Source organism: Podarcis tiliguerta (assembly GCF_965153285.1).
Source record: "Podarcis tiliguerta genome assembly, chromosome: 1".
Lineage (NCBI taxonomy): Eukaryota > Metazoa > Chordata > Lepidosauria > Squamata > Lacertidae > Podarcis > Podarcis tiliguerta.
In genome coordinates this window covers 71,383,835-71,406,690 of record NC_139534.1, presented here as the reverse complement: position 1 = coordinate 71,406,690, position 22,856 = coordinate 71,383,835, and the positions used below count along the sequence as shown (strand labels likewise).

The following is a 22,856-nucleotide window of genomic DNA, read 5'->3' as shown; positions in this document are numbered from 1 at the left end:
CTTCGTTTACCAGGAAGTTGTAACGTGTGTTAGAATAAATCTGTAAAGATTAAAAAAACACACCAAAAGTATAGTAGCTGCACAGATGCTTTGGGCGGGGGGTGGCAGCAGTCTGAGTATGAGCCATATGTTGGCAATTGCTTGCACTTTGTAACTTTGCTTCTCAATCGCTGTTGCATTTAATCTATTTTGATAAGGGAACCTGTTACTGGAATGCTCCTGAAATACAAGATTGAGCTATGAGAATCCTAAAGTTGATCAGTGCAAGCACCAGCTGTACAAGCATTCTACTTTTATTTTAAGTATTCAGCTATTTTAAAAGTGTAAAGTTGGATGGTCCTTTTACTGTCACTTTTTAGCAAACTGAAAGATCCTTCCGAAACTTACCAGATAAGTTTTTGTTTTGGCACAAACCCCTGTTAGTAAAAAGTAGTCCCCTGAATACTTGCAGTTCTGTTTAGTTGGCGTACTCTACAATTGTTATATGGAAATGATTTTGGAATAGAATGTCTTTTTGGGGGGTTGGAGGGAGGGAAGTATCCTTCATGTCACTCTCCTCTCGTCACATGGTCTAGAAGTAGCTGCTAGGCTTGCCTCTATATTCATTGCAGCATTATGACATTGTAGTGAGTTGCTATAAAAATCAGGCAGAGGTCTTAACAGAGGCATAACATGTGACCCTATCACCTGTGAGTACTGTGTGTAATTATGTAGTGTTTTACATCAAGCTTCCATTAATGTGGGATTATAGCTTGGCTCTGTGGTGCAACCTTAACTGATCCTCTTGATGAGTCCCTCCATCTTCTGGAGCAGTTCAAAATGCCTTCCAGCTAGTAACCGTTGGTTCTGATTATTCAATCTACTTAATGTGTGCCTTTGGGCAAGACAGACTTGGAAAAATTAGGGAAATAATGCTCTCAGTTGCTAAAACATTAGGGTGTGTCAGAAAAGTTGTGAAATCTTTCAAATAAAGTGGGTTTCTTTAAGAAAGGTGATGTAAAAAATGTTTTTAGTAAATCAAGCTTGGGGTGGTTCTAGAGCAGGGTGGCACAACTTTTCATATCAAGTGGGCCGCAAGAGTACTTTGACATGGAAGCCATGGGCTGCATAGTGCCTTGTTGCATGGGAAAGGGAACAGGAGGCCAAATTTGACATGTTTGCCCCAGCTGCCTTCCCAAAGCTGAGTAAGCTGGGCTTTGGGAAGAAGGTGCGAGGCTCCGGCAGGGTCCTAGAGTACTCCCTTTTTCCTTCCCAAAGTTGGGAAAGCGTTAACTAGACTTTGGGAAGGAAGCTGGAGGACTTGTGAACACTGTCAGAGCCCTCATGCCTCCTTCCCGAAGCCCAGCACTTCGCTAACCTGGCTTTGGGAAGGCAGTGCAAGGGCTACGGGGAGGGGAGAGGCATAAAAAGTTGTCAAGGGCCATATGTGGCCCCTGGGACATGTGTTGGACCGCCCTGCTCTAGAGGAAAGATTAGATGTCTGCATTGACGATGATCCTTAACCAGTGTTAGAAACTGAGATACGAAAGCTGGGAGCTAAATGGCACCTTAAACTTAGGTTATGGGCACAACAACGGAATGTCTAGGTGCACTTTTTTATAACAAGAATACAAAGCTGAAAATGAATGAACTGCAGCTAAACTATTATGTTCATTTTTCACATGGTCTAGTCCTTCCCCTGCCCACCTCCTTAATACTCTTAACAGCGTTTTTTCTCCAGTCTTCAGAGAGTAGCTGGAAGTGGGGAGGCAGAAAAAAGCCCTCCTTTCCTTCCACTCTGCAGTTTTAATCTGAAATCTTAGGCACGGTACTGCGTCCCGAGCTCAGAAAGTACTCACACTAACGAAATTCCCTGTTGCAAAATGCGCCTAGAACAATGAGAGTTTCGGGCACTGTCCTTAACACGTGCATTAATATATTTACCGTACATACATGGTTGGCATTATGTTGTATTTTGAAAGGATGCACTGTTGAGATACTCCATTTTATTTTGACTGTTTATTGGCAAAGCAAGTCCTTGAATTGTCATAGATGTACTACAGGCATAGTTATTTGCATGAAGAAATACTTCCTGCTTGTTGACTTGCACAATGGAGTAGAAATGTTTGTGTGTATTATGTGTTTAATGACATGCAATTCAACATGTGTTGCTTGGAATTTATCTGCTTTAGCATGCCTTGAATTTCATTCCCTGCAGCAAAAGTGAAGGCAAGTATAACAGGCCTAGACTGGAGCAGGTCTCTGAAGAATCCTGTTGTTGTTTTTTCTTGCTCAACTGTAGAAAATTAATTTTGTTAACAGGCATGTCTCTTTTCTTCTGTTCACAGTATATCTACACAAATAAAGATTAGATGGACAAGTTAGTTTGCTTTTCTGAACTTATTTTAAAAACTCTATAAGGATTCTCCTATGTTTTAAACAAGTCAGTTACCAAGACTATTTAAGTAGTAATGGGAGAAAGGCTTTTCCCAGTACAGTGGTAACTCAAGTTACATACGCTTCAGGTTACATACGCTTCAGGTTACAGACTCTGCTAACCCAGAAATAGTAACTCGGGTTAAGAACTTTGTTTCAGGATGAGAACAGAAATTGTGCTCCGGCGGCGCGCGGCAGCAGCAAGAGGCTCCATTAGCTAAAGTGGTGCTTCAGGTTAAGAACAGTTTCAGGTTAAGAACAGACCTCCAGAACGAATTAAGTTCTTAACCCGAGGTACCACTGTAAATGGTAAATTATTTATTGGCAACTTACAAGGTTAAAATACCACCTGCCATCCTTAACCAGCTAACAAGCTTGTGTTAGGAATGAAGAAGTGAGAAGTTTTAGCTACCTACACTGAGTACTATCTTAGTGTGTGTTATGCCTGCTGTCTTTCTCAATGTTCCCCTCTTAAGGGGCCGGGGTGTTTAGGAGCCAGAGTAAAAGTCACACAAGAGGCATGTGTAACAGCATCTCCCTCAGAGGTTTTCAGAGTCTAGGACAGGGGTCAGCAAACTTTTTCAACAGGGGGGCCAGCCCACTGTCCCTCAGACCTTGTGTGGGGGGGGTGGACTATATTTTGAAAAAAAAAACACAAATTCCTATGCCCCACAAATAACCCAGAGATGCATTTTAAATAGAAGGGCATGTTATACTCATGTAAAAACATGCTGATTCCTGGACCGTCCGTGGGCTGGATTTAGAAGGCGATTGAGCCAGGCCTTTGTTTGCCTACCCATGGTCTGGGAACTGGGGAGTGACAAGTAGAAAATCAGAAAACATTGAGCTGAAAAAAACAGCTGATGTGGAAAGGGTTATGCAGCATCTCTCCTATTCCCCTGCTTCTCATCACAGCCTCCTGTGGCTGCTTTTCATTTTGTAAGAGCCCTGTGGGGGCACAGACACACCATCTGGTTTGTCCTTGACAGGAAGCAGGGGAGAAATAGGTGCCTAAAAAATTAAGTGTAGCATCCCTCTGTAGCTCTGCCAATCTAGGTAGGATTTTTGCTGAAAGTTGCCATGACTACATTTCCACTGCCGAGAGTGACCCATAGCCATATTATGACCCTGGCTGTAGTTCTCTATTTTTCTGTTTCTGCTGCTTTCCCCATCACTGCCCTTCCCACCCCCAATCTGTAGTTGCTATTTAGAGATGCCCAAAGTGCTTTAAAACACTGTAATTGTGCGCTGTAATAGTTTTGAATTGTTGACAAAGGCCTTATTGATAAGCTATGGTTTAATGCGAATGAGCAGTATGCTAGTTAGCGCATGCTGCTCAAAAGTTTCCGCAGTGCACTTTCTCCACGCCTGCTGTGCCACAGACGAAACAAACCAGAGTCTGGCTGGTCATTCCTTAAACAAGCAGGAATTTTGGATTATACAGAATTCTTGCTTGAATAATATGAGCTGCCATAATGTTATTTTGTTGCATTTCATTAACTTTTGTATTAGTCAAAATGAATGATTGAATTGTATGTCTATATCAGTGGTCAACAACCTTTTTCAGCTGTGGGCCGGGCCATCGTCCCTCAGACCATGTGGTGGGCCGGACTATATTTTTTGGGGGGGGGGGGTGAACGAATTTCTATGCCCCACAAATAACCCAGAGATGCATTTTAAATAAAAGCACACATTCTACTCATGTAAAAACACACTGATTCCCGGACCGTCCGTGGGCCGGATTTAGAAGGCAATTGGGCTGCATCCAGCCCACGGGCCTTAGGTTGCCTACCCCTGGTCTATATCAATGATATTGTCAGTAATGTAGTTATTCTATCAAGCAAAATACATATCCTTTAGCATAGCACAAAGGAAGATGGGGACCTTCCTGTATACTTGCTCATTGCTGTAGATCTCCCCCTTTTCAGTTACATAGCAAGGACAATTCTTCTTAACCTGTTGTACTTCACTTTGCAATAACCTGTCCTACTCAGGTTGCTGAAGCAGAAAAACGGATCTGTTTCCATGAAAGAAAAAAGAACCCCCTAATGTTATATCTCACAACTGATCTGGTCAGCGTTATTACGATGCAGCTGCAACTTGAAAGCATTCAGCAGTTGGTTAGGTGGTTATGGTAGAGGTGTGTGGGACGGGAAGAAAGACAGTTAATTCTGGCTCTGATCACATGATCACTTTTTGCTCCAAGGGCTGAATTAAAGTGTGGCCAGCCTTCAGAAAGGCACATTCCAGTGGTGGGTGTGGCTGGGAAAAGTGGGTGTGCTCAAAGATAAAGCAATGAAAGAAACCCAATTCCCTCCAGTTGGATTAATAAAAATTAAACACTAAAGGAAAGCAGTGCCCTCCCGCAAAATAAAACGAGTCTGTTGAGCCTTTCACCTTACCCCCTGCTGTTGTCACTGAAAGCCTGTCTATGAGATGATCATGCCTGCCTCCACCGCAGCTCACTTGCTGATCTTGTGATCCTCGGCACCCACAAGAAGCTGGTAATTGAGAGCAGCCTCCCTCCCAGATGCAAGCTGGTTGCTAGGAAACACTAGCAAACTGGCTCACAGAATCCCTCTGGAGTTAGAGAGGAGGGTGCAAAAAGGCGCAAAATTCAAACAAGTAAAGTTACCTCCAGGAAGCATGTATCATAGCTAACCTAATTCCTATCCTTCCCTTCTAATATGCTGCATTTACATGTGAGCTCAGGTTAGAGAAGAGAGGAATCGGCATCAAAATTACAACTGGGCTGCTGCTGTTAGCTGAGCTCAGGTTACAGCAGTTACAATTAACAAAGAATCCAGAAGTGTTTTAAATGTAAGTGTCCTTAATCACAACTGAGGTTAGCAGACTAGCCGCACCATCTGTCTGTATCCTTTTCTGAAACCCTTGACAGTGGGAATCACAAAACAGTACCAAATTCAAGGGTGCTTACAAAAACCAGGCAGTTTTCAAAAATGCATGCTGCTTGCTCTGGTTGCATAGCAGGGAACAAGCTAGAGGAGCCAAACGGAGCAGGATTTAACCACTGCTCATCTGTTGATGTGTGTGTGGGATTACATCCTGCTTCTTTGGCTTGGAACAGGCTCACAGTAAAGGCAAAATTGAACTGTGCTGAAGTACAGTGGTACCTCGGGTTGCATACGCTTCAGGTTACAGACTCTGCTAACGCAGAAAGAGTACCTCGGGTTAAGAACTTTGCTTCAGGATGAGAACAGAAATTGTGCGGCGGTGGGACAGCGGCAGCAGGAGGCCCCATTAGCTAAAGTGGTGCTTCAGGTTAAGAACAGTTTCAGGTTAAGAACAGATCTCCAGAATGAATTAAGTTGTTAACCCAAGATACCACTGTAGTCTGCATGCTACTTGGTGCCATAGTGATTTACATGCACTGTACCTGCAATGGAGTGGAAACATTCTCAAGGGGAAATATTTGGCTTAGAATGAGAATAGGTAGGAATCCCCCCCAAAAAACCTGTGGGGAGTGGAAAACTTTGAACGATTTATGGAGGCGGGGTGCTTACCGTGAGAAGAAAGTGGCAACAGTTGTGTGTCTTCAAACACAACTTGTAATACGTTGCTGCCACATGTAGTCACTTTTGGTTGTTGTTTTTTTGCATGTGGCTGCCACCATCTGTTTTACTCAAAATGCTGTGGAATTATGCCATGACTTGGAACCTCTGGTACAAAATGGTGGCTGCCAGCTGCTGGGAAGAGCTCCGCAGCAGATAAAACCTCAGTGAAAAGCAAAACTAATTTAAAATTAACCATAGGCAGACTGGAATAAACAAGCATTTAACATACTCCAGGAAGTCAGCAAAAAGGAGACCATAGGCACTTACCAGGAGAGGGTGTACCACAAAAATGGTCACAAGTATTTACTAATTATGATCCTCTCAGAGAGCAGGGCTTCAGATGCTGAACTTGAGCATCAGACTATTACAGGTGCAGGTGGTCTTTCACATAACCCAGTGCCAAGCCACTTAGGGCTTTAAAGGCTAATACCAGCAGCTTAAATTGGTCCTGGAAACAAATAAGCAGCCAGCATAACTGACACAGAATAAGTGTCACATGGCTCAGGAGTTCTAGCTGCCGTCTTCTGCTCCAATTGTAATTTCAGTACCATCTTCCCGGGCAACCCCATGTAAAGTGCATTGCAGTGAGTAAGCTTGGATGTAGTTGGAGCATGTGCTGCTGAGGCAAGACCAGCTTTTTGCAGCTGGCGAACCAGCACAAGCTAATAAAAAACACTCCTGGGTGCCAACACCACTTGCATCTCCATGGTAACCACCACTGAGCAGAGGTGAACAGCACACCTGGCTCTTTGGGGGGGGGGAGTTTAGCCCCATCCAGAATAAGCAGATCTCCCCACTCATAACACTTCTATCTTCTCTGGGCTAAGCTTCAGCTTGTTTGCTCTCACCCACAAATTGCTCCCAAACACCTGCTTAGGATTTCCACAACGTCCTTGGGATTAGAAGACGAAAACAAGTTCAAAGCTGCTTACCATCTGCATCTGGCATTTTAGCCCAAACCTTTGGATAATTTTACCCAGCAGTTTCACATAGATGTTAAAAAGCTTAGGGGACAAGAGGGAACCTTGAGGCACATCAAAATCTTGGGGTGGAACAGAGGTCTCACAGCACCACCTTTGAATATCATAAGAAGAGACCTGCCGGATTAGGCTAGGTTAGGTAAGTTAAAGGACCCCTGGACGGTTAAGTCCAGTCAAAGATGACTCTAGGGTGCCACACTTATCTTGCTTCAGGCTGAGGGAGCCGGCGTTTGTCCACAGACAGCTTTCCGGATCATTTGGCCAGCATAACTAAACTGCTTCTGGCGCAACGGAACACCTTGATGGAAGCCAGAGTGCGCAGAAACGCCATTTACCTTCCCACTGCAGCGGTACCTATTTATCTACTTGCTCTGGTATGCTTTTGAGCTGCTAGGTTGGCGGAAGCTGGGATAGAGCAACAGGAGCTCACCTTGTCGAACGGATTCGAACTGCCGACCTTCTGATCAGCAGGCCCAAGAGGCTCAGTGGTTTAGACCACAGTGCCACCTGCATCCTACTGGATTAGGTCAAGGGCTATATGGTCCAGCACCTTGTTGTCCCAGTGGCTGACCAGATGCCTATGGGAAGCCCAGAAGCAGGACCTGTTCTCTCTCCCTCCAGTTAGGACAAGGGAACACAGTGTTGTTGTGGCTTGAGTCCCAACAGAGAGAGAATTCAATTGGTCCATGATATAAAGAATTGTTGAGAGGTTCAGGAGAATATACTCTTTTGTCTCTTCTTGATTGTAATGGATCCGAATAATCAATATTCTCCAAGACTGCTGGAATTGATGAGCAGATGTCTAGTCTTGGACTTTGCTTTCAAATGGTACATTGGAAACTGGTTGATAATTTTCAAAGCCATAGAATCTAAATTTGGCTTTTTTTAAAAAAGAGAAAAGGGGTCACTGTTGACTCCCTTCCAGTGATAAGGCGCTTCTCAAATCTTTCCCCACTTGTGTATGAAGTGACACATTTAGGGTGTGTTTTTGCCAGCTCTAAATATATTTGTGCTCCCTGCTTGGGAGAGTTTGCTTGTAGAGACCTAGGGATGGGGATTGAATTGTGAGTAATAGCAAGTACAATGCACATATGTCCAGATTAGGAACATCTTACACGGCATCAACAAAAGACAAAATAAGGATAGTGATTTATTAGGGCCAAGTGCCAGAAATAGACACTATGCTTGGTAAATGAGGACAGTTAAAGATGGTTTTAAAGTAGTGGAAGGATTGTTAGAGAAAACTCACTTGGCTATGTTGCATGTACAGCATCTGATTTCTATCCTGCCTGAATAATTCTAGCCTTGGGGGCAGAGTTCGGCATCAAGTCCTCTTCTTCTGGGTAGACTGCAGAGTGCTTGCCCTTGGATCAACTTGGAGGCTGCTGACCTGCATCTGTCAAGAGCCTCTTTGTCTGAAAATCAATGTCTGATTATGTTATTGTCAGAATCAGAGGTCTGCTCTCTTCACACATCATTTGGTATTATTTTCATTTAAAAACAATTATATACAACTTAATATTTCATGTATGTCTAAGACTTTCCAGTCCTTGATTAGTTTTAGTCCAGGGTTTGTTGCTTCTGTTGTTGGGGAGTTCAGATTAGTACAGTAGAGGGTTAACAATGCCTTTTGTTTTTAATCTACAAGGCTGGCTTAGTTTATTAGTGTTTCCTCAGGCTCCTTGTGCAACCTTCATATTGACTCACTGGTGTACCAGTCTCTGCCTGCCTGCATGTATTGTATATTGCAGAGTCTGTAGCCAAACTAGTTTGTGTGTAGAACAGAATATCGGAGGTTCTGTTTAATCAACATAGAGATTTTGTAAATATATACAGGTGGTGAGCATTTCATGTGGGGGTTCCGTTCCGGGCCCCCGCGCACATTGGCAGAGTGTGCATAAACGTCCCCTGTTCTGTGCTTCCCCGCCCCTGTTCCACCTCATTCTACCCCTGTTCTGCCCTCTTGCGGGTCCAAAAGGACCTGCACATCGGTGATCATGCATCAATTGGATATGCCTAAGATGGTTGCCGCCTGTATTAGCATAAAACAGGGATGGTTCAGCTGAAGACCCTTGGACTTCTAGCATGGCCAACGGCCAGGGCTTGTGGGAGCTGCCCTGCAGCAACATCTCAACAGCTACAGGTTAGCCGCCCCTGGCATAAAGCTTTACCAACAAAAACACACACACCCTGCACTGATATCTAGACTCTAGCTGCATTTTCTTTCAAATGGGAGTCTCCCTCAGTCACACGCAGCATGGGAAACAAGAGTCCCTTTGCGGTGTATGGATGTCTGTGGGAGGAGCTGGAATCTCGATGCCTGCTGTTTGTTTTTCTTAATCTCTCCTACCTTAACCACCTTTCTCCCAATTAAGATCACCTGGTATTGGAGCTTGGCTGAGAAAAAAACCCATCCTGGAACTGATGGGAATTGAGTGGTTTGAACATGCAGGGGGTCTTTAGAACCCTCTTCACCATTGCTCCATTTTTCTTGTTGCATACCTGTTTATTGCTATGCAACAACAACAGCAAAACAAGTGGGTTGTTCATCCCATTTGAGTAAAGTTATAATTAATGCCATATTTATGTTGGATCGTTTAATCAGTGCTACAGTATGTATATAATAATTCTGTTTTTGCTAAATTCTTTTGGGAACAGATGACCCTGAGAAATAACAAGGCCCATTAGACCCATATGTGCTTGATTTTAAAACAATGTGTTAGATCAGCACTCATTATACATGACCATGCAGAATGTTCTTTTTGTTTTGACTAGTTTGAGGTGGGATACCTCAGTGAAAAGAGCATATGTTTTGAGCGCAGCTCTTAAGTTTTAATCCTGCTGAACTCTGTTTATAAAGGATCTCCAAGTTTCAGAACTTGTAAATAACTCTCTTTGCTTGAATCACTGGATGAATACTGCAAGTTGGAAAAACCCCAAAACAATTCAGGACTAGATGGACTAATGATTGAATTCTGTATAAGGTAATACCCAACATTCTAAAATGTTTACAGTGAAATATTTTCTTACTAGGATCATGTCTGTCAGCTGTTCCACTTCTATACCTACCAATCAAATTCAGATACACATGTAGCTTTCTATTTAAATCAACTTGGGACATACATATATACTGATTTTTATACCATCTTAGCTTTATCTCCAAAGCATCCTGGGAATGGTGAGAGTGTGAATAATTCTCTCTCAAGATTTCTCTAGCCATGTTTGCACAGTTACAATTCCTGTGGTTCCCCAGAAAGAGTTACTGCAATAGTCCCTTGTTGTAGATATGTTTTGTGTGTCCTTCAGTAAATTACTTTCTTATTATTACAAAGCAGAAATGTATTTTAAGACAGATGTGTTAGCAATGGAACAGTGGCTTTCTCAGTTAGATAAAGTGTAAACTTGAGATGCATTCTCTTATTTCAAGGATTAGATAAGAAAGCAATGGGACTAAGATATGATGTCTGAAATGATAAAACTATATGTAAGGAAGGTAAAAGGGACGTGGGTGGCGCTATGGGTTAAACCACAGAGTCTAGGGCTTGCCGATCAGAAGGTCGGTGGTTTGAATCCCCGCGATGGGGTGAGCTCCCGTTGTTCGGTCCCTGCTCCTGCCAGCATAGCAGTTTGAAAGCACGCAGTGCAAGTAGATAAATAGGTACTGCTCCAGTGGGAAGGTAAACGGTGTTTCCGTGCGCTGCTCTGGTTCACCAGAAGCGGCTTAGTCATGCTGGCCACATGACCCGGAAGCTGTACGCCGGCTCCCTCGGCCAATAAAGCGAGATGAGCGCCGCAACCCCAGAGTCATCTGCGACTGGACCTAATGGTCAGGGGTCCCTTTACCTTTACCTTTAAGGAAGGTAAAGTAGATGGGCACTTCTCAATGCTTGACAAATGCTTAGTGGTTTTTGTAAAAGAAAGCATACTGTTTTGCCTAGAATAGATTTTTGATGAAATCCAGCATTGCCTGTGGATGTGAAGAGATTTCCCCTTCCTCCCCCCCCTTCCTCCCCCAACCTTTCAGAGTAGATTTGGTATGGGGTGGGTGGGAGGGAGGCTGGAGGGGGAGGAGAGAATATAGATGCCTTGCTTGTGCAAGCCAAAGTCCATTGCACAAGTGGGGTTCCACAACTGGGTATCCCTCTCCCCCACCCCCATGTAAGAAACTGTTAAATTAAGAGAGAGAAATCCAGACAGTCATAGGCTTTTTAGGGATATTGATGTCAGTTGCTGGCTGATTTTCTTGCATGTTGATTAGAGACAAATGGACATACAGGCCCCACCCTGTTTTCAGGCCACTTCTGGGGAGGTAGAGATTACTGTGTGTGCTTGCGTGTCAATTGGACATGTATAAAATGGTCGCTGCCTGTACTATATTCGACTTAAGATTCTGTTATTTAATTTTCCCTATAATGGTAGTGGTGGTGTGAGATTCTGTCAGGAACCGGAGTCAGGAGTAAAACACCCAGAGAAGTTAACTCTTTATTAAAAGAAACCAAAACAGTGCAAGCCTAGTGATCAAGCAACTCTTCCCAGTAGGTCTTCCCCAGTGAGGCAGATGTGAGGTCCAAAGGTCCCCTCCTTCCCACTGTTCTCTAAGGCACCTCTCCTGGTTCCTTCCCTGGGAGCCTAAGACTCTGTCATCTTGTCTCTCTTTGCTCCATCCTTTTCATTTCTCACTGCATTCTGGGAGACCATGGGGGAAGGGGAGACTCCCTGGATTCTTCAGCCTGCCTGATCTCTGCGTGTTGCCCCTCCCTTCTGCCTCTGATTCTGGGCTGCTCTCTGCCCCAGCCTCTTCCTGCTCACTAAACCCTGTTGCCTTTTCAGCTTCCGACACCTCCTCCTCCTCCCAGTCTGCTCCCTCTTCTGCCTCTGACCACTCATCATTGTCCTACCACCAATCCCCTGGCTCTAAGCAGTCTTCCCCTGAGAGTTCCCATGGGGATTCCCCAGCTAGTGCCTCCCACCATCCTCTGCATCCTGCCAGTCCATGACGTCTTGTGACAGAGTTACCACCAATTTCTTCCTAGAGTTGCTTTTTGAGGACTTGGGAGTATTTTATATTACAAGCTCAGTCAGCAGAGCATGAGACTCTCAGTCTTAGAGTCTTAGAGTTGTAAGTTTGGGGGAAAAGATTCCATCATGGCAGAGAGTTGGACTAGATGACCCTCATGGTCCCTTCTAACGCTTATGATTGTATGACTAAAGTGGTTGCAGAATTAGTTTTCCAACAGAGGTGCAGTGTGTTGGGTTGGTTACACAGAGACTAGGGGATGCTTTCAAGTGTCATCACTTTTCAAATTTAAGAAAAAACTAGTTTTGGCTAATAATTTCTGGAAAGAAGATTCTTTCATTTCTGTTTTTAGTGGTGATCATATGATTTGTATATTAGCATTCATGTCTATATGTATGCAGAAGTGCCAGGTGCAACTCCTTAGGAAATGGAGGGTTTTTTTCTTTTCTTTTGGTAGAATAAACTAGAAAGCCAAAATGCCTTTTATTCATGGAATTTAGAGTGCTGCAATTAACTTCTTAGTCTGGCAATTTCAATAGTTTCCCATTTAACACAAATGAAAATATTTTTATTCTTCTTACACCTTTTCCCCTGCGCCACAACATATAGTAGCAGTTCCTATTTGATTGAAATGGGATCCCCCCCCCCCCATTCTGTCCAGGAGCTGTGGATCATCTGTAGGCCCTGGATTATGGGAGGGGTATAAACATAAATAACAAATCCAGTTTGAGATTATTTTACATATCATTTAAGAATGATTGTTTAAATATATTTTGTCCTTGATGTGGAGATACAATATAGCTTGTCAGCAAATGGATAGTAGCTATTTAAAGAGAAGAAAGTTATAGGCTAAATTGTACTGGTTCAGGTGATTGGGAATACAAAGCAGGCTAATGAAAGCTTTCACTTCAGAATAGAACGAATCATATTTTGTATGAACTTGTGGATTGTTCTTTACTAAAGTTATTTAAAATATGCAAGGATTAAACAGCTTCAGATCATGGTTTAATAATGTAACTTTAGGGAGAAAAGGCATTTATGGGAGTGTGAGAGAGGTCTGGAAATTGATGCATGGTGCGGAAAAAGTAGAAATAATTTTCTTCTACTCTCAGAAGATGAGAACTTGGAGTTTTACAATTAAATTGATTTAGAAGTAGATTCGCAATCGGCAAAAAAAGTACTTCACTCAACACATAATTAGCATGTGGAATTTGCTGTCATTGCCACTGATTACATGATACATTGCATGTAATTTGTTCCATATTATTTTATACTGACGCAGCAAAGAAACAAGAGGCAGAGAAAGAAATCTGTATGTACGCTGTAGAATATTGGGACAGTCAGTTCAGTGCATGCATGAACATTATCAGCTATTTTGTCCAAAGATTCTTGCAAATGTATTCTTCAATATTTGTCAATATGAATTATGATGCAAGGCTTTTTCTGTGAATTGTGATAGATGGGTTACTTGACTGTTGGGGACAGTGGGGCTTTGAACTCAGCTTTTGTCTTTTTCTTCAATTTGCATTTTATTATATTATTATTATAAGTTTGCATTTTATTTTAAGCCTTGAATTACAGTCAAGTGGCTCCCTTAGCTCTTTCTCAATCATTCCCTCCTTACATAGAAACACTCACTCACTAGCTAAGCTAAGGACAGCTGTAGCCCTGCTGGAAATGGGGAGCAGTCTGCTGGGCTACAGCCTTGGTAGGGTGGCGACTGCTCTTCCTGGCTTTTGTGCACACAAGAAGTTCCACTAGTGGTGCAGCTGTACAAACAAGAGGGAAGAAACCTGCTTTTCGCCAATCTGCTACAAGAGTCTTCTCTTGAGCCACTTTATGCTTGACTTGTGGGTTTGCAAAGGCAGTGGGAAAGGCTTTGTTTGTTCCTATGTCCTAGGGCTGATTTGCTCAGTTGCAGCCAGTTTTTCCACTCTGGTTTTTGCACATCTGATGTGAGAGAGGATGTCAGCTGATGGGCAGCTGATCCATGGTGGGAATGGCTTGGTGGGCCAAGGTTGGGACCCAGGGTAAAAGTTTTTTACCTCTGTCTTAGAGACTCGGGAGTAAAGAATGTTTCTTAATCGTATACTTAATGGTGTACTGCAGTGCTATATGCATTTTGTATTTATTTTGGTAATTAAGCTTTGAAATATCATTTAAAAGAGCATTTAAAGAATAATAGACAATCAGTAATGGAAAGAGAGGAATAAATTTGTTACTGATAAAGAAATAGTAATGTTTTGATTTGTTGCGAAGTATTTAGTGGTTGTTGTGGTTATCTGCCTTCATTGCAATTTTTGTATGTAATAAACTCTGCTTACAAACATAATTTGGGACCTGTTGTGTTTACAAAATATGGCAATTAATTTCCAAGCTGTGGTTTGTTTTGAGATTTATTTATTCTAAAAACTATAAAGGTACAATGCTTTAAATTTATTTTATCTCTATAAGAATGATTACTCTAACTAAATCCTACACAGGTCAACCATGTATAAGAGTATGCTGGGAGCTCTCTGGTAGTAATTCAGCAGGCGAGAAAGATCTCTATCTCTTTGGTAGAATGTAATGGAAGTATAGTATTTGTTAAATGTGTGTTGTTAACAACAAAAATTGTCTGTGGGATGCTGAGGTAGAGGAGAGTGAGAAGTGATTGGTTAGGTTTTCTTTTGATGTAGTAAGGCTTGTTTTGAAATAGGTGGGGAACCTCTCCCTACATATTATTTATAATTTATAATTTCACTTTACTTTCTTACTGAAATTGTCCGCATTTGCATCCTCAGTATTTCACCTTTAAGAAAGTACCATTCATCTTGGACTCACTTCTCTTTGAGTATTTCTGCCTATGGGATCTCACCCATTAAGCTTTTTGAAATCAGCCTTCTTAAAGTCTAGAGTGGGTGTCTGATTATACTCAATTTTCCCTTGCCTGTGTATAATGAAACCCAAGAGGCCACGATCACTTCCTCCCAAGTTTCCCAGTACTTCCCTTTTGTCAATCAATTCCTCCCTGTTGGTGAGGGCCAGGTCCAACATAGACGAGCCCCTTGTTGCTTCTTCCACCTTCTGGAAAATGAAATTGTCAGTGAGGCAATTGAGGATTTTGCTGGGCCTTACAATCTTGGCAGAGTTTGAGTTCCAACAGATATCTGTGTAGTTTCCCATGACTACTATATTTCTCCCTGTTTGTTATCTTGTTTCAGACCAGCGTTAATAGTACTATTTAAGTACTTTTAATAATATACAAATTGACTGAGTACCTCTGTTACTTTCTTGCTTTTCAGTTTGACAGGGCTTGCAATTGAAGGTCATATCAAGGCTCATTCCATTCGGGGCAGAGCAGCTTTGGCAGCTATCCTCAGATCTGTCAATGTCCAAGAGATTAGCAGGCCAGCCATATGGTTGAGCAGGTTCACATTTACAAAGAGTTATTACTTAGTTACCATTCAGACAAAACCTTTACTTGGGTGCTGCAGAATTGCTTTACTTGAGAAGGGTGTCTGGATTCAAATTTTCATCCCTTCCATGTGTAATATATTTTTGTGTGCCTACAAGTTGTGGATACTTCTGGTGTTAGCTTCACTTGGAATTTTCAAAACATGATTGCTGCTGTCATGCATCTGAGTTGAGGAAGCAAGTTGAAAGAAGAAACGAACTTTACCCATTGAGAGGTTCCCAAATGGCAACGTGTTTTACAGTAATGAATTGCCTTATGCTGTAGATGCTTCTACTATATTGATAAAAACAAAACAGGAGAATTCCAGTTTAAATCTCTTCTTGCCTGTGAATGTAGCTTCACTTCTCTGTGTTATGGAAAATAGTAATATTGGACTTCGAGTTTTTTTTGCTCACAAGTGTTCTGCTGTCTGTAATGAGTGACGAACCTTAAAACAGCAGATATGGGTATATTGTTCCAGCAATTTCATTGTACTACCCCCCCTTTCAAGTTTGGGAGAAAGACTGTGGAAAAGCCATGTTTCTGAGGCACCTGGTGCACACTGGCCTTGAAAGCAGCCAAACCAGCAAATTCCTCACACCAGGTCCTGGACCCCACAATCTGACAAAACATTATGGACCATTGTTTGTAAAGAATACTGAGATAATGTTGAGCACAGTTAAGAAAAAGGTATATAAATACTACATTCCTGAATGGTTGCTTGCTCCCAATGTCTTTGTAGTTAATCAATTGTGGTTATTTCAAACAAAATTTATTACTAGTACAGGGAAGTGAGCAAAAATGAACATACACACGCATTGAACTTTCAAGGCTGGTCAGAAGAGCATTTTATAAACCCACTGAATGAGCACGACACAAGATTTTATTCTCCAGGTATATATGTAAAGAATACCATCCTACTCACCATTCTTCCAAGCCAGGGGTATCCAGTGTGATGTCATCTAGGTATAGCTGAGCTCCAGCTCTCATCATTCCCAGCTACCATGACTAATGATCAGGGATAATGGGAGTTGTAGAACAATAAAATCTGGAAGGCACAATGTTGGTTGCTTCTGTTTCAGATTCAAAGCTGTCTGTATAAGGTTTCCAAATGGTGACCTATCTAGGTAGTTGTAGCCACTCCTAGACCGTGTCCCGATCTCCCAACCTGCAATATGATCCTGTGTTCAATATTGTTTTAAAAGCCAGCAACGCAACAAGGTGAATTAACCAGGTTGCACTTGCCATCTCTCTTACAAGTCATCGACCAGAATGATCAAAGTTATTTCAGTGCTGTATTTAAGCCTGAAGCCTGAATGAATTGAATCAAGATTATCTGTTTCCAAGCATGTTTGAAGTAGCCTGGCCACCACCCTCTCAAGCATATTGCCTGCAAAGAGGGTTTCAATGATTGAGTGGTAGTTGTTCAGGACAATGTGAGCTTCTTGAAGTGGGCCTGTGCCACTGTATCCTTCAAGGCAACTGGTACTATACCATCTTGCAAGGAGCATTTACCACTAGACCCTAGACCCTAGACCCATCCAGTTAATCACTTCCAACTAGTTTTTAATAGCCAAGGTTGACAAGGGTCAAGGTGGCTGCCCAGAGCCCGTCAAGTGACTTGTTTGAGACCTGAGGCCTCAACTGAATCTAACTCCCAATAATTAGATCAGGCAGTACTCAGGACACACCGACACTGTTAAGTAATTAAGAGTCAGGAATAAGTGCATGCTGGCATTGAATATATAGAAGTATAAACAATGTAAATTTGAAAATAGTTTATCTTTTGTTAAATAACCTGCAGGGACATGCATGTTGTACAGTATGCTGTTTATAAAGTAATGTTTTATATGCATCCATCAGTATACAATTTGAAAAAGCAAATTCATATATGGACAAGATTACAAATCTCTACGGTACATTAAGAATACCTAATGTACCGTAGTAGGAATTAATGGAGATTCCTATATACTGATATATTTCTATATATAATTAACCTACTATAAGGGTTGACCCTTTAAAAATAAAATTGTAGTTTGCTTCCCTTTATTAAATAAACTCAGAAAGCTGTTTGGTTCTTCAGTGAAAAATCAGAATTATTATAATTTGAATATAGTGTTGCACTTCTGAACAGGCTTAGCATGCTTTAAACTGTGCTATGTTAAGCTTCTAGTTGGAGAATAGTAGCTTACAAGCAAGTGAACATTTTAGACCCCCAATCCCTTCCTGCTTTAAGATTCTAATGTGGATGAGTGTATAATGAAGACTGCATTTCCTTGGAGTAGCAATGGTTGTACAGTTTTAGTGCTTAAGATGACTCTAAAACAACATACAGTACTTAGTATTTAAATCCAAGTGTACAAAAGGACTTGCAATTTTTTTGTGTGTAGTATGAGCAAACTTCAAACAAGCACAGAAAAGTTTTAACATTTTCATGGATTTATAATTAAATTATTAGGAAACAACTTCCAAAGTTTACTGACTCTTTCCCTTTTTTCCTCTTCTTTCAGGTATGGCCTCACAAGTCTTGGTCTATCCACCATATGTTTATCAAACTCAGTCAAGTGCCTTTTGTAGTGTGAAGAAACTAAAAGTGGAGCCAAGTAGTTGTGTGTACCATGAACGAATCTACCCACGGATCTATGTGAATGATAATTTTTTTGGAATTGCTCAGCCTCCCAGCAGTGTTGGTACTTTCTTGCAGGCTAGAAACCTATTTGACAGACCTCAAAGAGAGACCTTTTTGTTGCAGACCAGTGCTGTTGCTTTAAAAAATATTGCAGGTGCTACAGAGATATTAGCAGTGCAGGCACAGCAACCTCAAGTGGAAGCACCTTGGACTGAGATACAGGAAAGTGGGTTAAACGTCTTGGACCGCCCCCAGCGATGTGGACTGAAGCGTAAGAGTGAAGAGTTGGAGAATCAGAGTGGCGCAATGCAGATTGTTGATGAACTGCCTATATTGCCTGCAATGTTGCAAACAAACTTGGGAAACCCAGTGACGGTTGTGACAGCTACTGCAACTTCAAAACCAAGTGGTACCAATGGAGATGGAGATTATCAGTTAGTGCATCACGAGGTGTTATGCTCTGTGAAAAATACTTACGAGGTTCTTGATTTCCTTGGGCGAGGGACTTTTGGACAAGTAGTAAAGTGCTGGAAAAGAGGGACAAATGAAATAGTGGCAATCAAAATTCTAAAGAATCATCCATCTTATGCACGCCAAGGACAAATAGAAGTGAGCATATTAGCAAGACTGAGTACTGAGAATGCTGATGAGTTTAACTTTGTGAGAGCGTATGAGTGCTTTCAGCATCGAAACCATACTTGCTTAGTTTTTGAGATGTTGGAACAGAATTTATATGACTTTCTGAAACAAAATAAATTTAGTCCTCTCCAGCTAAAAGTAATACGGCCTATTCTGCAACAGGTGGCCACTGCACTGAAAAAACTAAAAAGTCTTGGTTTAATACACGCTGACCTCAAACCAGAAAACATTATGTTGGTGGATCCTGCCCGGCAGCCGTACAGAGTTAAGGTAATAGACTTCGGATCTGCTAGCCATGTATCAAAGACTGTCTGCTCAACATATTTGCAGTCTCGGTACTACAGGTATGTAGCTTTCTGTATTTAATCGTTTTTCTGCCCTCTGATTGGTATTTTTGAAGCTTTGACTTTGCTCCAGTGTCTGCAGTTTACTAAATTGCATGCTAAGCATGTTGATTTGGATAAGTCTTGAATTGAATTATATTTTTCATTGCTCCCTAGAATGTTTACCCCGTTAAACAGAGTGTAAATATTTTTGTTTTGGTTCTGCACAGAAGCCCTCATAAGCATAACTTCAGTTTAAGTGTCATGTGTAAAACTGGACTATCTGACTTTTAAAGTGGTTTATGAGGTAATAGTCCAGAAGAGGTTATTTTTGAATTCTGCTTTGTAAAGCACAATTCAGAATATGTCCTTTGTGTGCGCAAGATAGCCTGGGAGAGAGAGAAAAGTTTATATAAACCTGATTTTATCATATACCTTATAGCTAAATACCTTATAGCTAAATCTTTGGTTGAAGGGATATGAATTCAGCAAACGTACATGTTACCTCTTGAAATTTGAGAGTACTTTTTATTTTGTGTAGTAACTATTATGCAAATATTATGGGTGATATCCAGTGGTGCCTTGTATGCCTCCTTCCAGCAACTCCTGCAGCCAAACCGATGCCAACCGTTTTGCCCTACTTTGGACCACATCAGCGAGACCACTGGGGTCTTGTCATCTGGGCAGCCCAGGACTGTCATACACATTGCCCAGGGAGGTCACTTTGGTGCTGCTAATGCAGTGGTTTGACTTAACCCACAGAGGCGCACTCCATTGTCTCTCGAGACAGATGGATGCCAACAAGTGTCAAATGTTAGTCACAACTCAGTGTAGACCAGGCATGGCCAAACTCGGCTCTCCAGATGTTTTAGGACTTCAACTCCCATCATCCCTAGCTAACAGGACCAGTGGTCAGGGATGATGGGAGTTGTAGTCCCAAAACATCTGGAGGGCTGAGTTTGCCTATGCCTGGAAATCAGTGGGCTAACCTTGGGATTTTTAAAATACTGCAGGTTGGCCTTAATTACTATGGGTTGGATCCAGATTTTTTTGGAAGCAAAACTTTGTTTAACTGGTCACTTCCGTGGGTGGAAGGAGGGAGGAGGTGAGTTTTGCTGATTCCTCGATCACTGTACCTTCCCCAAACAGGAGGATTGTGGGGGCAGTGCACGCTGGAACTGTTGTGGGAGCTAGTACTGGGGCCTGAAACAGAACAGGATCCTGAGCCATTCCACAAACTGCAGGTGCTCTTTTGTTCTCAGAAGGACGAGTCTGGATCTAATCTTAAAGGTATTAATGAATTTAAATTCCTGAGGAATAAAGTCTACATGCTGGCTAAAGCTGGCAGAGTTGCTAAAAATAGAGAGGTGTGGAAATATTTTTACAGATATTAGTGATTGACTATTATTGATAGCAACTGTTGAAATGGCTGACATAAGGAATGGCGGAAATGCGCCTGCTTCAGCTCCACTTCTGAAACAAAGCAGGTCTGCTTTAGAGTATTAGGATACCTATGTGTTTTACTTTGAGGTCCTCTTGAGAGGGGAAAATTGAAAAGAGACAGGAAGAATATGAATTTTTCATTTCACTTTTCATTAATACACAAGGTGGTTTACAAACAGAAGATACAACCAAATATACAACACACATTATAATATGAACCCTGGTTTAAAAGAAATAATGCACGAAGTGTTGAAGACACAGCTCTTTTAGATTCCTCATCAGCAGACCTGATGTACCTGGAGTTGACTATGGAGAGATTTTTTCAGTCGTAGCACAATCTTTATAGAATCATCCCCACTCTGCACCAAGGCAAATGGCAACACTGGCGTTTCAGTGATTGCTAAATCTCATTAACTTTTTTTCCATGGCTGTTAGTATCAAATGGTTGAATTCATCTGTTTTATTTCTGCTCTGGCCTGTTGACTGGTGTGTTATTTTCTATTGTAATTTTAACGTATTTATTCTATACTGCTTTTTCACGTCAAATGAAAGGCAGTGGATAGATATTTTAAATAAAAACAGTAACTGCTGTATAACAAAATGGAATAAAGCATTTCAATTGCTCAGAAGTGCCATATGAAGGATGAATAGATTTCTCTGAAAGTGGAGTACTTGAAAACTGAGGAAGTTCATGAACTTGGATATCTATATAATGCTGACAGAAAATATTTTAGTTATCTCTCTTCAGTCTTGCTATCAGCTTCGTGAAGCAGGTACATATGAAATCTATAGCTAGCAAGGGGCCTAGTGGAGCCGTTCTGTTATTGACGTACATCTGATGAAGTGGTCTGCAATCCCTGAAAGCTTATGCCATAATAATGCTGTTGGTCTTTTAGATCCCACAAGCGCAACAGTCTGACAAGGGTACACCTCTGGAAATCTGAGTATTTTTTGGACCATATGTGTCTTACCTGGCAATACGTGTTATCTGCAGGAGTTCTGTTTGGTTTTTTTTAAAACTTGAAACCATTCTAATTTAGTTTTCTGTTTTTTAAAGCTGTAAAAATTATTTCAAATTCCTGAGTACTAGAATGAGATGTTCAGGATCCAGCTTCAGATGTTTTGAGCCACTAGTGTTATCAGGGGAGAGCAACATATTTTGTTTTGTACAAATATTTTAATACAAACTATTTATCTACAGTGGTACCTCGGGTTACAGGCGCTTCAGGTTACAGAAACTTCAGGTTACAGACTCCGCTAACCCAGAAATAGTACCTTGGGTTAATAACTTTGCTTCAGGATGAGAACAGAAATTGTGTGGCGGTGGCGCGGCACCAGTAGGAGTCCCCATTAGTTAAAGTGGTACTTCAGGTTAAGAACAGTTTTCAGGTTAAGAACAAACCTCCAGAACGAACTAAGTTCTTAACTCGAGGCACCACTGTACTTGGTTGGTGACTAGGATTAGATTAAAGATGGCACAGCCGAGGTTAGTTGATAATTTTAAAAATAAATTGTTTTATGGTCAAAACTGTACTTGGAGGACTGATAAATGAATATCATTTCTGCCCTTTGTATTAAAGTTGAATCTTAAGACAGTTTCCCAAGGGGAGAAATTCAGTGTGGTTAGGCTAAGCATTCTGATAATATTTCATGGGAAAGCTCAGCAGACATTGTTAAAGCAGATAAGCAGGTGTTTTTACATTTCTAGCTACATTTTTAGTTCCGAAACAAAATATATTTCTGCATGTGGTGTGCTATATATAGTATTTGTGATCAAAAGCTGCTGCCTTTCATATTTTTCCTTCTTGTCACATGCTGACATGATTTAGCTATCTTTTTATAAGTGAACATTTCCCACAACCCTTGATTTAGCTGCTGTTCAAGGGATATTGTGAAATTATGTATATTCGTGTTGTATAAGTGGAAATACATAGTTCTGACCATATTCTACTCATTGATGAAAGAAGCAGCGCATGAGAACCAGAACAAGATTCCTCTGTAAACAACTTGAGCTGGAATGTGGCCTCAGATGTTATTCTATCACTTTGAACTGTGCATCACTGAAATGTTGTGGGGGATATCTTAAAATAGGCAGGGGGTGGTGGCCAGAAACTGTTGACTACTATAGATGGTGAGGCTGTTTCGCTGGTGCAGTGAAATAAGCCAGAAGTACATGCTGCTAAGTGCATTCATTTGCTCAAGGTCAGCATGCTCTAAGTCAGCTGCTATGCTTTTAAGCCTAGTTACTGTTAGGGAAGAGGCAGGGGCTACTACATGAATTAAAGGCAGCTTTTTAAGATAAGGGGCTGGATTTCAGCAGACAGATTCAACATACAGGAAATTTTGGGGTGGCGTTTGTGTGTGGTTGGTTTGGTTTTTTCTTTTTTAGTTGAAGCCCA

The 22,856-nt window shown here is 41.6% G+C and overlaps 1 protein-coding gene across 8 annotated transcripts in view; it reads left to right on the top strand.

Annotated features, from left to right (window-relative positions):
- HIPK3 (homeodomain interacting protein kinase 3) overlaps nt 1-22,856 on the top strand; it is a 65,413-nt gene that overhangs the window by 7,321 nt on the left and 35,236 nt on the right. For all 8 annotated transcript variants that reach the window (XM_083414590.1, XM_083414586.1, XM_083414592.1 and 5 more), the window contains exon 2: nt 17,934-19,035. In XM_083414590.1, coding sequence (XP_083270716.1) covers nt 17,936-19,035 — 1,100 coding nt within the window. In that variant the 5' untranslated portion in view covers nt 17,934-17,935. The remainder of the gene's footprint in view (nt 1-17,933; nt 19,036-22,856) is intronic.